General features: G+C 41.1%; 1 protein-coding gene across 4 annotated transcripts; it reads left to right on the top strand.

Annotated features, from left to right (window-relative positions):
• The first annotated feature begins 6,597 nt into the window (after positions 1 to 6,597).
• On the top strand, positions 6,598 to 16,253 carry CCK (cholecystokinin). Of its 4 annotated transcripts, XM_005278588.5 has the most exons (4): positions 6,639 to 6,837; positions 6,944 to 6,968; positions 10,590 to 10,847; positions 15,232 to 16,253. In XM_005278588.5, the coding sequence occupies exons 3-4, from the start codon at positions 10,592 to 10,594 to the stop codon at positions 15,366 to 15,368; spliced, it is 393 nt and encodes a 130-aa protein (XP_005278645.1). In that variant the 5' UTR covers positions 6,639 to 6,837; positions 6,944 to 6,968; positions 10,590 to 10,591; the 3' UTR covers positions 15,369 to 16,253. The 4 variants fall into 4 exon arrangements, with proteins under 4 accessions (XP_005278643.1, XP_005278645.1, XP_005278641.1 ...); XM_005278586.4 differs by lacking the exon at positions 6,944 to 6,968 and having other exon boundaries at positions 6,598 to 6,837; XM_005278584.4 differs by lacking the exons at positions 6,639 to 6,837; positions 6,944 to 6,968 and adding an exon at positions 8,714 to 8,909.
• Positions 16,254 to 18,530: the final 2,277 nt, after the last annotated feature.

Genomic DNA, 18,530 nt, shown 5'->3' with positions numbered 1-18,530 from the left:
TATTAAGCGAATCGTAACCTTTCCATAGACATCTTACATGTCACATTTTGTACAAGATTTGTTGTAATTAGACTCATAGACTCATAGACTTTAAGGTCAGAAGGGACCAGTATGATCATCTATTCTGACCTCCCGCATGATGCAGGCCACAAAAGCTGATTCACCCCCTTTCCCTTGACTCAGCTGTTGAAGTCCCCAAATCCTGTGATTTAAAGACTTCAAGTCGCAGAGAATCCTCCAGCTAGCGACGGAAGGCGAAAAACCTCCAGGGCCTCTGCCAATCTACCCTGGAGGAAAATTCCTTCCCGACCCCAAATATGGCGAGCATGCAGGCAAGATTCTCCAGCCAGACCCTCATTGACCATTGATACTATTTACCAGTGATGGCACGCTGTTGATTAATTGACTAAAATCATGTTATCCCATCAAACCATTCCCTCCATAAACTTATCAAGCTTAATCTTAAAGCCAGAGAGGTCTTTCGTCCCCACTGTTTCCCTCGGAAGGCTGTTCCAAAATTTCACTCCTCTGATGGTTAGAAACCTTCGTCTAATTTCAAGCCTAAACTTCCCCACCGCCAGTTTATATCCATTCGTTCTCGTGTCCACATTAGTACTGAGCTGAAATAATTCCTCTCCCTCCCTGGTATTTATCCCTCTGATATATTTAAAGAGAGCAATCATATCCCCCCTCAGCCTTCTTTTGGTTAGGGTAAACAAACTGAGCTCCTCGAGTCTCCTTTCATACGACAGGTTTTCCATTCCTCTGATCATCCTAGTGGCCCTTCCCTGTACCCGTTCCTGTTTGAGTTCATCCCTTTTAAACATGGGAGACCAGAACTGCACACAGTACTCCAAATGAGGTCTCACCAGTGCCTTGTATAACGGAAGCAGCACCTCCTTATCCCTACTAGATATACCTCGCCTAATGCATCCCAAGACCGCATTGGCTTTTTTCACGGCCACGTCACATTGCCGACTCATAGTCATAATTATATAACAGTGGTAGCAACAATGATCTACATGATCATAATTTAATCAGATAACGTCACAGTCTCTATGTGGTTTCTCACTGATTTTCTCTAAACCAATATTTAAAAGAAATTCAAAGACCAAAATAAATCTGCGAAGTTGAGGCACTGTTGCTGGAAACAGTTTAGCAGCAGCATATAAATTCTTCTATGGTGTAATCCTGGCTCCATTGTAGTTAATGGTAAAACTCCCATTGACATCACTGGGGCCAGATTTCCCACTCATATTCAGGGATAACCCCAAGCAGAGTTTAGCTTCCTGCTAAGTGTGGTGTAAAGAACAAATGTTAACAGACAAGAAGCTATATGATAGGATTTTGGATGATTTGATAGAAAGTACTGAAATGAAATTAAATGGATTTGAGAAAAATGAAGAGGAAAATATGTAATGGCCAAATCAACACCCATGAAAGTGTTAGGGGAATGAGTATTCTCACTTCTGTACTCAAGGCCCTTCGTTCATATAAGTATAGTTACGAAGCCTGTAAAATTATATATTCACTGATTTATCTGCCAGAAAAATGTACAGTTCCACTTATCTGATATCTACTGCCAATTCTTCCTACTTTGTTATACATAATGGACCATATTCATCCCTGATGCCACTCCACTGACTTCAGTGGAGCCATAATAAGGATAAAGTTCCCCTAGTGTACCTTGTTCTTAAGCAACAGGGTCTGAGTTAAAAAAAAATACACGAATGCAAATCAGAAAAATATAACACTTAAAGAGTTTAAAATGTAGTTTTTGGCTACCCTCCCAAGCACGAGGCCTCCTTAGTCCCATACAACAGCCATCTGGCTTTAGTCTCTGTGATACACCATCTCCATATGCTTATGCTTAGCAGTATGTAGCTAATTTTCTGATATAGAATGTAAATGCCTTTGAGTCTGAAGCCGTGTCTAAAAAAACATCCATCACAGGCACAATAAGTTGATGTGTTGCATTATGCATGCCACATGAAAACGATGTTGTTGCAAACCACAAGTCATATTGCTAAGAAAATATATTCCAAGGAGACAAAACCCACAAATACTTCGCATGGAATAAAGCATAGCACAACACACACATATCTGCTACTGTAAAAAAGAGACCGGGTGTGGTTAAGTATGCAATGAGCATTTCTGAGTTCATTGCCATCTGAGGTAAAACTCACACCCACGCTATTTATAAATTACCCTCTCCCCATTCCTGGAGAATTACTCTGTGACACAACAAACTGTCACAAGGAAAAAAGGATGGAAAAACCCAAGCCCTTTAAAAAGCTAGAGTAAGCACTGGATAGTTTGTGACTCTTTCAGGCTAGCCTATGATCCAGCTACTCATTGATGAAGTGAGGGAGAGGAGACCTGGCTATTAGCACATCTTAAGACCTGGCTTTATGCTTTCATTAAGAATGCTGTGAATGGGAAGAGCCTGGGGCCTCTCTCTTCCTACTCAGTTGGTAGGAGGCGAGGTAGTACTAGAGAAAGGCGTGTTGCTAAAGGAGGGTTAAAAAGAGCTGCACCTGAGTAGAAAATACTGTCTGAAGGATGCTGGGAAGGTTAAGCATGTGAGTAACATATAAGTAAGGGCCTAAAGAGATTCTTCTGTTTCAAAAAGGCTATTGACTGTGTACTAAAGAAGGCTTTGTGGACCAAGACCACTAAGTACTCCAGAGAACTTGACTCCAGAGTAAAGTCCAAAGAGTAACCAGTGGATGAAAAGTACAGCACATCTTGCTACCATGAAAGGGAACTTTCATCATCTTGTTATATAGGTCCCAGGTCAGGAAGAGACAAGCCCATGAAAATATTTACTCCATCTCTGTCTTCCTTTTTTCCTACCACACCTGTGGTAGGCAGGACATCCTGACCAAGCAGTGAGTACCTGGTGGCATACTGATACGCACGTTATGTGCCACTGTGATGTAGATGTTTGCCAGTGGCATGTTACTGATGCCTAAGGTGACCGTAATTTACAATATCTTTCTCTGCATCAAGCTTCTTTTCCCTTAGGGATATTGCAACCAGTGTGGCTTACAGCTGCCCTTATTGACCTAGTGGTATGAGGATCAGGAAGCTGTAAAGGTGGTTTACAGCCACCTTTGTGCCCCCTCCCCAAGCTATGTTGGGCACCAGCCAGCTGGCCCTAATTATCTCTATTGAAAGGAAAGTTTTACACCCAGAAAAAAAGAGTAAAATTGCAGAATATTCATGCAAGGTACGGCCCTCTCAACTTAACAAAATTTGGAATATATCGTGCTATAGCACAATCTTTCCTAGGAGTTACAATTGTTCAAAATATGTGTGATAAAATGTGATTGAGTGAATGTACCCTACAAAGTGAACAGTTAGATCAGATGTTACAAACAAAACAATCCTAGCAGAATGGAAAAGGATCATAGAGTGGTCCTCTGGATTCAGATAGAAATTATTTTAGAAAAGAACCTCACAAATGGATTATTGTTGCCTATACTACTTATGAGATGCTAGGAAAGCTAAAGATTAGGATTATGAAAAGATAAATTCTTCCCAATTCCCATCAAAGTAACAATAGCTGCATGTTTTCTGACAGTAGACTCACTCCAGATAATAATGGTGGGCATCATTTAAATTAGCTATTGAAGTAATAACAATAATGGATGTGCTATATCCAGGTCCATGAAAATAGTTTAAGATTTGTGAGAACTCATTTAATGCACCCAGACTCATATCCCATCCTATTGGATCCAAATATTGTAAGAGGATATCATTTTGACCCCCTTAAAAATGCAAAGCTGTCCTCAATTAATAGGTATCTATAGAGCACCAATAGAATGCTTGATTTTGTGCAAAAATTGGATAAAAAAATAAATCAGAATAGGATCTATAGGGATTTCATACACAAAAATAGATTAAAAGAAAGTTAAGGTTACAAAATGAGGCATTCAGAAATCTGGAAGTGTCAAAATTAAGGTTGCTACTTCCTTTACGCAGTCTGTAATTATATTATCACACACTATATTATCACTATTTTTCCTTATTTAATATGAAGGCCGGATAGCAAATGAGTCAGGGATCTGCATTCAGTATGAGTTGAATAAGGCAGAAATAAGAATAAAAAACGAATATTGAATAGTTGCCTCATTAACTGAGTACTGCCCAACCCATGCACTGAACAAAGCAGAGGTCCAGGGGAAAAATCAGTATATGAGCATGTAATACGATACATCTGCATAGGCACACATATCTCATATATGCAGATATGCTACAAGTGTCAATATATAATGGACATTCATATCTTCTCCATTTGTTTTTGTACAACACCAAGCATACTGCTAGTGTTCTCATTTTATGTATTTTAGACCATCAGTATTAGAACCTTGATTTATACCATATGTTCATTTGTTCAACAGCACACACAGCACTCTCCATTAGTGTAAAACACCACATTTTATAATTTATAATTAATCTAGAGTAATGTATAGTCCACATCATACTCATGTAATTGAACTCATATTATTATATACTATAGATGGAATTTATGTTGACACAGTACATGTTCACCCAGATCAACATTTTTAATATTAAATATTTTATATATAAACAGCACAATTGTCTGCCTTTCTCTTCCCTCATTATGTTCTCCTTAGCAATAGCAGGCCTTCCCCAAGGACTGAGTGTAATCATTATGATATGCTCCCTATTAGAATTGTCATTGTATTGCACTTTCCCAGAAAGTTTGTGCTATTTTTTCCAGCTAGCCACTGGTTGTATGTTGTCTGTTTTGTTTCTGTAATAGTAGTGATCAGTTTAATAAGTAAGCCAAAACATTGAAACTGACTAATGAGGAATGCGCTTGGTTTGACAGAGGGGATAAACTCTTAGCCAAGGAACCAGCTCCATTAGCAAATTACTTTGAAGAAAATGCTGAATCTATTTTCAGTGTTGCTCTTCTTTTCTCCTTCCCCTATGTATGTATGTTATTGCCTCTCTCCCCCTCTTGCTCTGGGCCCCTTCTATGTCTAATTTAAAAAACACTTCTTTATATTCTGATGGCAGCCTCTTTATCCTCTGGTGAGGGTGTACGAGAGAAAAATCAGTTTTCAGGTCAGTCAGCAACACAGGAAGTCACAAAAAATCAAAATCATTGAGAGAGAATATGAAGCCCCATAATGTCATCTTTAGCCACACATGGAAAGAGCAGGCAATAGCACTCCCATCAAAGAGGGACTGCCTCAGGCAAAGAGGGAAGGCTATTGGGAAGGTGCTGTCCAAGGTGCTGCCTTCCCCATGGCTAATTGTAGTCCCATCTTCCTGGGAGCAGTTTGTGATGAAGTGAGAAGAATCAAGAGATGGAAAAGACCTACTAGGTCAGGAAGGGTATGGCTTGTGGAGTTAGTGTCTCCAAGTCCTGCTTGAGCACCCATGCTATGGCGTAAACCTGGGCTTACAATTGCTGGACCTGGGTCTCATGCTAACATGTCCATGGTGCATGATGCTCATCTTCTAACCCAGGTCTGTGACTTGAGCTGCGTCCCACTGCAAAATGACAGGGCTTGGGACCCAGCAGGACTCTGTCTCTGACCCACGCCCCTAGCTGGGTCCTGAGTGCTTGCTGACCTGAGGCAGACTGATTTGTGTGTGGACAGAAGGGGGAAGAGGGGGTTTGGGTTCAAACTTGAGTCAGAGCCTGGGGTTCGTCTGTAGTGTAGACACCCCCCTAATCCCTCATTTCACCAAGGCAGGATTGTTACCTACAAACTGGGTGTAGGAGACTGAGATTCTGCTCTTGGGCTAAAACTGCACAGCATAATTTCAGTCTACCATCCCCCTCCTCAAAAGAAAGGCTTCGGCTGAAAGTTGAGGTGGGGTGTCTTTTGTTTCCGTTGTGTGACGTTGTCGTTGCATGGTTTCCCCCAGCGGATTCAGGCACGGGGTGGGTTAAAGCCAGGCCCCGCAGGCCGCCCGGGGTCACATGCAGGCCAGGGGCACAGCGCCGGCGGAAGAGCCGCGTGAGGGAGTCGGCGAGTTCGCAGCGCCCTCTATGGGCGGCTGGCTGCGTAGCCGCTCTTCTGCCGGGGCAGGGTGGGAGCGCTTGCAAAGAAGACCGCTGCTGGGCAGGAGAAGGCCAGGGGTGCAAAACAAAGGAACAAATGCAATGAGGCCAATTTAGGCAGAGGGGGCTTTGGGCACAACCTGTCCGGAGACGAGTTGCAAAATCAACCTGCAGTAGCACATGCAACAGGGCCACTCCAATAGGTATCCCCGGAGAGCTGGCGCGCGCGCGCGTGTGTGTGTGTGTGTGTGTGTGTGTGTGTGGCGGGGGGGGGGGGTTACAAGGAGGTCCCAACGTGCTGTAGGGATCGTGCGAAGCTGTAGCAGAGGATGAAGCGAAGAGATTTTGGAGGGGGACGATCACGTCCCCTGTCGTTTCCATAGGAGCCCCCTTTGCTCGTTTCTATGGAAGAGGCCCCCTCCTCTTTCCCCTGCTATACTAACATTTCATGGAGGGTCCTCTCCCCTCCCCGCACTGCCCCCGTTACCAGAGCTGCTGCTGCTTGTGCAGCCAGCCCCCAGCCCCCAGCCCTGCACGACACGTGGGTCTCAGGAGAAGGCCGGGGTCTTAAAAGGAAAGCAGATTGCGCGCTGGCTCCTTTCCTTAGCGGGAAGGGAGAGAAAAAAATCACACTCGTGTAGTCTGTGTCTCGGATGTGTAGATTAAAACGAGGCAAGGCGGTGGGTGCCTTATTTATAACTAGTGCTGTGAAGTCTAATCCGCCCCGACCCACTGTACCCAGAGGCACTTCGGGCTGAGCTCCAGAGAAGGGGGGTAGGAGAAAGAAGGTAAGAGGAGAGTTTCGTTCCTTAACTCGGTTTGCCTGGCGGTGAGCGGGAAGCTAGTGGGGAAAGCAGGTCTAGTATTTCTGAGCAGCTTCTCTCTGTTTTCTAGCCACCCGGTGCCACATTGGTGAGCGGTAGGTGACAGCAGAAGACAGTGACCAAGCAGCGGTCCGGGCCAGGGAGAGGCAACAAGAATTGACGTGTCAATCAATGTGTCAATCATAATTGCGGAGCAAAGTGCCACAGCGCGCATGGTCCTCACCGCTCAATACGTGATTCACCAGCTGGGCCAGGGCTCCGGCTTGGATCTTGCTCTGATTCGCTTTCCCCCTCCCACTCCCAATCAGCTGTTTGCACGGGACGCTAGAGAGGGGCAGCCAGTTCTGTGGCGAATGGGGGAAGCTGATGCTAAATACTGGGGAGCAAGAGGGTTGTGGGGGGAGCGGGCAGGTGATAAGGGGTAGGAAGAAGGCAGAGGTGGGAGTGGGTGTGTACGGCTGGGGAAGTGACACTGCGCCAGAGGCACGCAGATTTGCTCCCCGAAAGCAAGCGGTGGGACTGGAAAGGAACAGTTCTGGCTGCAGGGGGAAGATGATGTGGGGCGATGGGTGCAGTGTCAGGCGGGTAGCAAAGCACAAGGCAAGTCTAGGTTTCCATCCTCACGCCTTATCCCGTGGTTTCCCACTGCTCAGGGGCTCAGCCGTTTGTTTGCTGGCAGTTCCAGCTCCACTCGTTCGCGCTGGGCACGGGGCGCGCAAACTCAGCTTCACACTAAAGACAGACCCTCGAGCCGTAACCCGTAACAACACCCCCTCTGGTCTAAGCATAAAGCGTTTGGCACATCAGTGGCCTCTGGAGCCCCCCTCGCATGGCACCGGCGTAGCAAAGCCCCAGGATCCCCTCCGACTCTGCGCATGTGAATATTGGAATTAGAGCGAATCAATCCTACGAATTTTGTTGTTTTATCAATTCCTTCCTTCTAGCAGGACGGTGCCCGTTGGGTGAGAAAAACCTGATCCTGTCCAAGAACCCCTCACCCCTTTACCCCCAAAAAAGCGTGTATTGCACTGGAAAATTAACACGTGAGGAGTAGGATTGAGAAGGTCACACACACAATCTGTTAGAACCATTGTTTTAGGGATAGAGAGGAGAGAGAAATTATCCGGCACTCCCTCAACTTCCAGTGTGTTTGGAGTGGTCTGGACAATTCTGTACAGTTCTCACACTGCATCGATTCCTTATTCTACATCCTAGAAATGCATGATTTATAGAATCCATCCATAAATAAATAAATAAACCCAGTCATCGCTAATTAATGCCGAGAGCTCAGCTAGCCAGTATGTGCATTTCGCTGCTCTTTATGCCAAAGGTTTGAAACCAGGAACCGTTACTTGAAGTTTTTTAAACATGTGTGTGGGGGGGAGATGTTTAAAACAATATTTAAAGGAGCCTTATCAGCCAAAAAGCCTCTGAACACTTCTTAGGTATGTTATATCTGGGCGAATTTTAGAAAGATTACAAAACAGTCTCGCTCTGGGTTTGTCTCTCTCTTTGGAGAAGGGAAGAAAGTATAAATGTTCAGCGTTAGAGCGTCATTTCACTGCAAGCTGAAATACAGACACTGAACCCTAATTAAGGTGCGTTCTTTTTGGGCTTTGAAAGTGTAAAGTGGTGAAAAGACATTAGTATCCCCCCCCCTCCCAAAGCAAAGTCACTTCCTTAATTAAAACTACAATACTAGTGAACAAAACCGCTACTGGCATCTATCACGATCAAAGAAGCTCTGGTGAGGAAAGGGTTAAGAACGCAGAGCTTCTTCGTTAGCAGATTTTTGACCCCCCCCCTTCCCCATCACAGATAAATTAATTTGTTACGAAGTGATAGCATCCAGTTGAGCATGTGGTGATCCTTCATCTGCGTCAGACCTGTGTAAACAGATGACACTACCACAAGCACTGGGCTAGACTATTTAAGGAGCAGCATTTCAAACTGTTAGAACTTATCTAACCTGAGCACTACTCTCTCTCTGATTTGAACTAGGAAAAAGTATCTTACTTAAAGGTAGGAGATGATGGGTCAGTAACTTTTTAGCCATAGGTTGGGTGAATCTTTGCTTATAGAAAAATGTAAAAATGATGTGACTGGCTATTTATTTGTCTACTTATTTTTTTAATATGAACTTTCAGTGTATTCTTCTCATGAATATTCTCACAGGCATCTTCACTAAAAAAATTTAGATCTTTAATATTCAGGACATAATGTTCAGCTCTTTAATATGTGGGGGCAGGGAATAATGCATGTTTCTATTGTTCTTTTTACCAACATTTTTATGTCATTAAACAAACTATTTTATATCCTTGAAAAAGACCTTGGAAAGCAAAATTATGTTTTAGTTTTGTAACTGAGCATCTAGTTCTCTAGGATAGCACAGCATTTGTGATGGGAAGTGAAAATTAATCATGTAAATGATAGAGATATAAAATCATGAAAATGAACTAATATATGCATTTAAATATTGAACTTTAGATTCTAAGTCACACTCATTATATGAAGTAGCCAGGTTAGAACACCCATCTCTACATGACATTAATATAAAATGCATATACTCTATAAGTAGCAAGGATGTACTTGATGCCTCACTGACAAAGTATTAATTATGCTGGGGCTGTAGAATCCTGAAGTGTTACTACTTTGAAACTTTTCTTTCATCTCATAACAATTGTGATGAAAACCTGTTTGCCTCACATTAAAACATTATTAACTCTAATGTATGTGATGGGTAAATTTGCTTTAACAGTTCATATTTGAGACACAAGGGTTTTTTTTGTTTTTTGTTTTGTTTTTTGGTATATTGTTAAATATCTTGTACGTTTTAGGGGTTCTTAGCCATGAAATATTTCATATACGCATAGAAAATAGCATTCTAGCATTAAGAAGTATTCAGTTCAATATTTCCTCTTGAACAATGGACTGTTTACAAACTGAATACTTACTTTACATATCTTAACTATAATACACAGATTTGCATTAAATAGTTATATAAACTGAAATAGCGTTCTTCTAGAAATGTAAAATAAGTCCTATATTTGGATTTTATAGAAGCAAGAAAACATCCATAACACTTATTCTCTGTTTTACATGAAGAAACATATTGTTCCAAATCATTCTATGTCTAATTCTTAAACAGCTTTGAAAATTCACCTGAGACCCACGTTTATTCCACCGTTTTTCAATTGTTGGAGTATGATTTTGTTTTCCTTTCCCTTGGTGACCTTTTCCTTCTCTCTCTAAGATATGGTAGAACAGCTGGAACAATTAAGCACAAACAAAATACATGTTCCTAAAATAAACATTCTTTACCAGCTTTTCAAAACTGAATATTTGTATCACTTGTATATTTTAACAAGATGGTGAAATACTGAAATGTTCTCTCCTGAGATAGAGGAGGAAATACAACATAGAGAAGAAGGCAGTTCTTCAGCAAAGAGCTTTGCAATGGATTGATTTTATTTCTACTTGTACCACTGTACAGCCCTAGCTCTCTACTGCCTCTTAAATCTAGAAACATTTTACCTACCTGTCAAATACTCTTTTGCCAATCTTCTCCCGTTTAAAACTGTTCCTTTGTTTACTGTACTCTCTCAAATCTAGTTTGTTCAGAAGTCAGCACTTTTTTAAAAAAGGGAGGGAAGGGGATAGTATTAAATACAGTGAAGTTCACCATTCTAACAACCTCTAATTTCTTTTCCCTCCAGCTATGTACAGTGGTATCTGCATCTACATGTTCCTTGCTATGCTGTCAACGAGCTCTTTTGGACAGCAGGCTACAGGCTCGCACAATGAGAATCCTGTGGCCACTGAGCTTGAGCAGAGCTTGACAGAACATCACCGACATGTTCGTGTCCCTTCATCTGCTGGCCAGCTGAAACCTATCCAGCGGCTGGATGGAAATGTTGACCAAAAAGCCAACATTGGAGCTTTGCTGGCCAAATATCTCCAGCAAGCCAGAAAAGGTAATAGCCAACGTATTATGCCATGTGTCTGTGTCAAAATAATTCCCTTTTGAGATTCAGTACTTTTATAGATTCATAGATTTTTTTTTAAGGACAGAAGGGACTACTGTGATCATCTACATTTGTAAAGGAAATATTGAAAAATATTAATAAGGAATTCAGCATTTGCTTTTATACACGTACAGGAAGAATCTATCTTACATTTCTAGTTTCATGATTGCTTGGAGTACAATAGAATTGTACAACTGCCAACATCTGTGGTGTTGCAGCTAGGTTTGTTGCATACAGTGACAACGGAGTAGTGCAATTTAAGGGCTTGATTCTTCAAACTCTTACATTAGTTGCACTTACCCACCTGAGTAGGTAATGAGACAACCTACATGAGTAAGGATTTGTAGGCTAGAGGCCCACAAAACATATATTTGCACAAAATAAAATGGTTTACAGTATATACATTATAGTATATACTTAGACACAAAGAATGTCTTTAGAAAAGGAATGCTTTCCTCCTGAAAAGCTAGATATTTGTTCTTCCAAAAGAGTTACTGGATTTAAAACACTTGCAAATAGTTATCCATTCAAACTTCCCTGTAAGGGGCTCATTCACTTTTTTTTTTTTTTTTAATTAAATGCTCTGCTCTGAAAAAGAGCTCAGTTTTGTATCTGAATACACCGAACTATTGCTCGCGTATTCTGGAGGGCAGGCTACTTGCAGAGCATTTCCAGTGAGCAACATGGCTGCCAAGTGCAGCAAAAACTACTACACGTGATTTCAGAGGTCTTTTCATCTGCTACAGTCTCCCTATATTCTACACCCTGCATTGCAGGAAAGGAGCATATCTTGGAAGTGAAGGGGATGGGTGTCAGGGCCAACAGGAGATTCTTTTTACCTGCTATCACACAGCTGTTTTGATGTCAGGCAATTACTTCACTCCCAGACCAGAATTATCTCCCCTCATGCACTTAGGATGAAATTCACTTCCCCCAAGCAGTGGCCTGTCCCTTTCATTTCCCTTCACCTTGGCCTACACAGGGCTGACAGAGACCTCTTCTTTGTCACACATGCTGAGGCCTCATTGTAGAGCTTATATTGTGCTGGCCTCCACACTATGTTGAATTTCTTCTTTACTCCTGATAGGACTCTGCAGTATATGTCGTGTGTGATATACAGCATATATATTGTCTGTGTTTTCACACACACACATATTCATACTTACATATATAAAATGCTCAAGTAATAATAAAGTTATAAGCAACTGGAAAAAATATCACTTCTGAGCATGCTCTGCAGACGTCTGAACAGTGCCTAATCATGCCAAATCTAATCATGTCCATTCTGGAGTCCAGTTTAACAGTAAAAGTAATATGAGGAGAAGAGGATTTGATGTTCATTTAGAAAGATCAGTGCTATAATTAAATGATTTGTGGGACTAAGCATTATTATTACAGGAGATCTATGAAACAGAATCTTCATTATATCTTTCCAGTTTTATATTTCCATCCTTCATTTCCTGAAAATCTGCTGTTTAGAAGTTTATCTATTTATTCTGTTTCAGTATGGTTTCATAGTTTGTGCATTCTCCAAAATTCCTGACTGGCATTCCAACTATTTCAACCAGGTATCATGAAAGAACACTTTGGCTTTATCTCAAATGTTACCTGACAGAAGATATCTTATATCTTATTGATTTAGCTCAGATTTCTTAAAAAAAAAACCACACACTTAAAAAAAACCCACCTATATTTAGAAGTATGTTCATAGTCCTTAAAGCCACTGTAGGCATATGCTACAATACTTTCTTGTGACCTGGTAGAGATCAAGCTTGATTCTAGCCCATCGCAGACAGATGGTTGGACTCAGACATGTTAATGAACTTGTAACATCAGAGGATAAAGAATTTAGAGGGAAAGGACAAAAATATGTAACCTTTGTATGGCTGGATCTCATGAAAAGCACATTGTGGCCTCTCATTTACTTCCCCTTCAAGTCCATTATCTACCAATTATATTATCCTCCTTTAGCAGAAGACCCTTATGGCTTGTGTGTTCTAGGAGGGGTTGCTCAGTGTAGTAATTTCATCAATATTGCTTTTAAATTAAAAAAAATGGCTGATATGAAGCTTCCAACTGATATATGATGACAAATCTCAAGATAGCCCCTCAATTCCAGTTTTAGTCACTTTGGGGATGTTCAATCCATACCTACTGGCTAGAAGACACTACACATACTGGGACTTTTGCTGTGCTAATAATGATTAGTGGTGATGTTTGTGGTTATGATTTGTGGAGAGGCATTGCCAGTTATAACTGTGGGGAAAAATAAGTTATTATTTCACAAGGTTAGGGTTGGGTTCTACCATCTTTCAAAAATGGCTGTAATTTGAAGCTGAAATGTTTGAAGGCCAGTGGCTCTGTAGAGTCTATAGGCCACCTTCAGAGATTTGAAGGTAATTAAGATGACCTCTATTTTGATGTTAGTAAATTCAGTTTACTGTGCATGACCTACTAGCTCTTTGAATTACGTTATCCTAAAAGTGTTCTATCGTGTATCTGGCAGCTGGGTAAAGGAGACACATTGTGGCTGTCAAGTCAGAGACACATGATTTAAAATTATTTGTCAGGGCAGATCACAATGGTTCTAAAAGAGTCAATAGGGCCCAGTGGGTAATTGATTTGCAAACTCAGAAGTCTTTTAAGTAGAAACAGTCCCCGATCTGAGTGATGATCTGTTCCAATGGTATCAGACTATACTGCCAAGAAACCACATTCTCATTGCCCCTTAATTACATACTTTGAATTATGTATGTGAATTTCTCAGCTTCTGAGCATTTAACTGATATCCTTAATTTGTTAATCAATCAGACTTTTTAGTAGTTAAATTTTTGCCATTTTGGTTTAAGTAAATGTCTAAAGAGTGGAGGAGGGGAATCGATTCAGTTTATATGTCCTCTCCTCTGCAATCATCGACAAAGTGATTAAGTTCCTAACCATATGTTCATTATTTTGTTCTGAATCGTTTCCATCTGTAAAGAAAACTCCATCCACATAAAAGTCCTGTGGCAGCAGGTGTTCCTTTAAAATATAAATTCTTATATAGTAAGAATATTCTATAGATTTGAGGACTTTTTTAATTTTATAAATGTAAAGACTCACAGATCTGGGTCAAAGCTAAATATTAACAATATTCATGTTTGTTCCTGTTCCCATTAAAGTTAATGGGACCTTTGTCATTGACTTCAGTCATAGAAGGTTTAAGCTTATTTTTATAATTAGAGTATTCCTGCACATGAGGTTAAAATGTATCCATGGAAGTGCAAATTTTTACATTCTTTGGTTAGAAGCGGAGTCAATTAACATTTTAAAATTCTTTCAGTTCTAATGATGTAACGTGTTAAGACAGATGAAGACCTTTCTTTTTAATCTCTGGGCCTTGATTTACCATAGAAAATGTTGGCCTTACATCCTATTAATGCTTTAAACATAGATGGACAAAAAACCAAAGGCAATAGCAGAGATCAGCACTCTAATATTATGGCAGAAGGAAGCATAGAAGAACCTTAGCTTGATAGCAGAAGTTGCCCAAAAGTAATAGTACTCAAAGTTCCAGCACAGTTGTATCTGCAAGTTCTAGCCAGACCATTCTCACATACAAACATGCCCAGCTTCTCTGGAAAACCTGCATATCTGAACTCCATCCCACTCCTAACAAAGGTACAATGTAAGAATATGTATTCTAGTGCTCTGCACCATCTGTGGCTCTTTGGGCAACATAGAGGACTGTCATGGAGTCCTCATCCCAGGCATGATCCTACTCTCAAGTAGATTTAGCTCATCACAGAGCATTCCACACACTGCCTAACAAACAAGAGGGAGACATCAGAGAGAACACTGAGCAAATGGGCTGAAGCTAGCAGGTCCCTCCTCATCCCTCTCAGTGGCCAGGCAGTGAAGAAAAAACATGCCCCCATTCCCTCCCAGCAGCCAGGGATAGGGATGGGGAGAGGGAGGAAATGACCTGCCAAATGGAGTCAGCGAAGAGACCCACAAAATAGTTAATCCAAGGCTCCAGGTTCCACAACGTGGGAGAACCCCCATGCACTGAGAGAAATGTGCAGATATTAGTCAGGCTGTACACAAATCCTAATGCACACAATTATAAATGCCTGTAGCAAACCACCAATGAATATGCTTTTTATTTTGAATAAAAGCAAATAATTCTGAGTACATTCCCCCCATGTTTACATTATTTTCCAAAAAGGTGCTGTAAAATTTGTATAAACTTCACTACTGTACATATTAATAAGTGACAGATACAAAAATGAGATTAGGGGAAGCTTAAAAACTGAATTCACTTATTCTTTGCCCCTCATGTCTCATCTGTTAGGTCCTACTGGAAGGATCTCAATGATGGGAAACAGGGTACAGAACATTGACCCTACACACAGGATAAACGACAGAGATTACATGGGCTGGATGGATTTTGGACGCCGCAGTGCTGAAGAATATGAGTACTCCTCTTAAAGAACATCAAACTATCTCAAAAAGAAGAATCCCACTCCCATTTCTGTACAGAAGGAAAAATAATAATTTTTGTCCTCTACGAATCAGTGTTTAAAAAATATATTATGTCCTTGATGTAAATTCGTCTGTAAAACTATACAATGCAATATATACATATGCAGAATTTTCCAAAAAAATGTTCTCTTTCTCCTATGGTTTCTTATCATACTCTGTTGATATTATATTAAAATTATTTCATTTATTCCCTTCTTGTCCTGTCACAGCAAGTTGCTGGGTGTCTTACAATAAACTCAAGCAGGAAAATGCCTTCATTCTACTAGGTAAATATATTACATGTGTTAAGCAAGCATACAGGTGAAGAACCACTTTTTAAATTAACCTTGCAGCATTCTCTTTGGTTGTGGACCCTAGAGGTAACCTGTCCAAGCGTCAATCTAGTAGCACAGTTTTGTCACAAAAGGTCAAGTATCTTCATAGTTACCCTATTTGTAAAGGATTCAGTTATACAACAAAGCAGGGCCGGCTCCAGGCACCAGCTTACCAAGCAGGTGCTTGGGGCAGCCACTTTGGAGAAGGGCGGCACGTCCAGCTGTTTGGCGGCAATTCAGCGGACGGACCCTCACTCCTGCTCAGAGCGAAGGACCTCCCGCCGAATTGCCACCTCAGATCGCGATCCCGGCTTTTTTGTTTGTTTGGCTGCTTGGGGCGGCCAAAACCTTGGAGCCAACCCTGCAACAAAGTCACATGTTTTCAGTGAATGGTCAACAGTGCTAAATCTTTAGAAAAACCTTTCCATCTTCTTGGCTTAGTTATTTTCTGTTGTGAATTAAATGTGAAAATTCTGCTAACAGCTATCAATCATGGAATAAATAGAACATTCCTTGCCTTGTGGTGAGTTATACATTTGTTTTGGGTTTGTGAGGTAACCCTGTAAGTACAGTTCTTTTGAGGGAGGTGGAAGGGAAGTGCCATGTAGTCTATATCAAAATAATTGTAATTATATCTATATCACACTGTTTTAAAAAAGTAGGGTGAGTCTTTAAATCATAGGTTAGGCCAATACTTCTATTGACTTCAACCAGGAACAAAGTGCATCTCAAATGACTTCAGCCTCAGCCCAACCACTGCCCAGTCCTGATGGCTTTGTATCAAGTGAAAAAACTCCCATTGACTTAAATATGATTTTGCCAGAGTAAGGACTTCAGGATTGGGCCCGGTATCAGTCTGTCTCCCATTCCCACTGAGAAAGCTCTCATGTGCATATAGAATGTTGACTAATGTACTTTCCATATAAGGAGAGGCATTACCTGAAAAGAACAAAGACAGATACCCATTAATTCAATTGTATAAACATGCTTTACCTACATGAGATATTTCTGACCAACAACAATAGGACAGAAAAGTTTCACGAACCTATGGGAACATAACTGCTCACCTTAATCAGAGACTAGTTCGTTGATTGTGCTCTAAGAGAAGAAGTCCATGTGCTGCTGGAGGCCTCCATTGCTGGCAAAGACACTCAAGGGATCTCAAAAAAAAAAAACATGTCCTCTTTGATCTGTAGGAATAACATGAAGGTAAATCTCAAGCTATGTACAATATTTTTATTATTTATTTAGATATTAAATAATAAAGCCATCTATCCAAATGGCAGTCTCCCCTATAACCTTTAGCCCTAGAGTTGGGGAACTCAACTGCAATGTAGAAGAGCCTGGTCCAATTCCTTCTTCTGCCTGATGAACAGAACAGGTTTGAACAGGGATCTCCCTGACATTAATAAGCATGCAATAAATAAAATAAAATTAATCCTCAGCAGCACCGAAATCAGTTCTACAGGATGTTGGCCAACCAGCCCATCTTCATCATTTAGGAAGTATGCCCTCAGCCTTCTCCAGAGACCTCATCAAACTTTCAGTGGGATCAAAATCTAGTCACCAAGGCATATAAAACTTGCATTTTCAAAGAACAGGCAATGACATGGTGGTGAACTTGATGAAAAAAATTTCAGTACATTTTTACAGAGGAAATAACCTGTTACTCTTAATAACGTTACCATTGCTTCTTTATGAGGAATGAAAATATCAAGTGACGTGCGGCGAGAAATTGAAGCACACAGCTAGGAGCTAGAAGCATTATAATTCTGGCTGAGACAGTGATTAAGATTATGACCTTGGCGGAAGACATTGTATCTCCTTTTGTCTCACTCAGCCCAGCTAAACCACTGGGTAAAATATAAAACTTTTTAGAAAAACCAGATGTTGCATCTGAACTAAGCTTCACTGGGTAAAAAAATGCCAAAAGATAACCAGACCATATCATACACTGCTAACTTCTCTACTTAAATACATAAAATTGCTGACATTTAACTTGCTACCAACATTGCTCATCGGAGAAAAATGTGGGAATAAGGAATGTTGTTAGAAAGTGCAATTAGAGGATGATCTGAAATGTACCTGCAAAAATGACCTTGTGCTATGCTGTTTTTATTGGATAAAACAGTGACATGATTGAGGTCCAAGGGGGTCAGGATTTCACCTGTTATCTCTCAATGATTTTCAGATCAAATTTGTTCAGTTTACAAGCCCAAAGCTGATTTTTCTGAGTCCTTGTGTGAGAATTCAGTTGATGATTTGAAAATACAGTTGTGCGTTTTCCCTATCTCTTTATCACCCTTTCTTCTACAGCTTCTGCAATCAGACCTCAGATGATATGTCATTCATGATACATAAAGTGGAATAAAATCCAGTTTCTGACTCTGGGCATGCACACTGCAGGCTCAGGGTGATAACCAGCACCTAGCTAATGCCTCGGCAGGAGCCTCAAACCAGGTAAAACTTGGCATTTCCTTGCCTATCTTGCTTGCAGGGCCCAATCTGGGAAGTATGCTCTGAGCACACCTAACTGCACATGTAACAGCCACAGGGAGAAGGAAGCAATGGCAGTCTCCCCTATAACCTTTAGCCCTGGAGTTGGGGAACTCAACAGCAATGTAGAAGAGCCTGGTTCAATTCCTCCTTCTGCCTGATGAACAGAACAGGTTTGAACAGGGGTCTCCCAGGTGCATGCCCTAACCACTGAGCTATGGGATATTCTGATGTGTGGCTCCCTCAATCTCTGGTTCTGTTCCACTGCGTATTACCTATGCATTGCCCTGGAGAACGT

This window comes from Chrysemys picta, chromosome 2 (genome assembly GCF_011386835.1).
Source record: "Chrysemys picta bellii isolate R12L10 chromosome 2, ASM1138683v2, whole genome shotgun sequence".
Lineage (NCBI taxonomy): Eukaryota > Metazoa > Chordata > Testudines > Emydidae > Chrysemys > Chrysemys picta.
The sequence above is the reverse complement of the archived record's forward strand: the minus strand, read 5'-3'. Positions and strand labels throughout refer to the sequence as shown.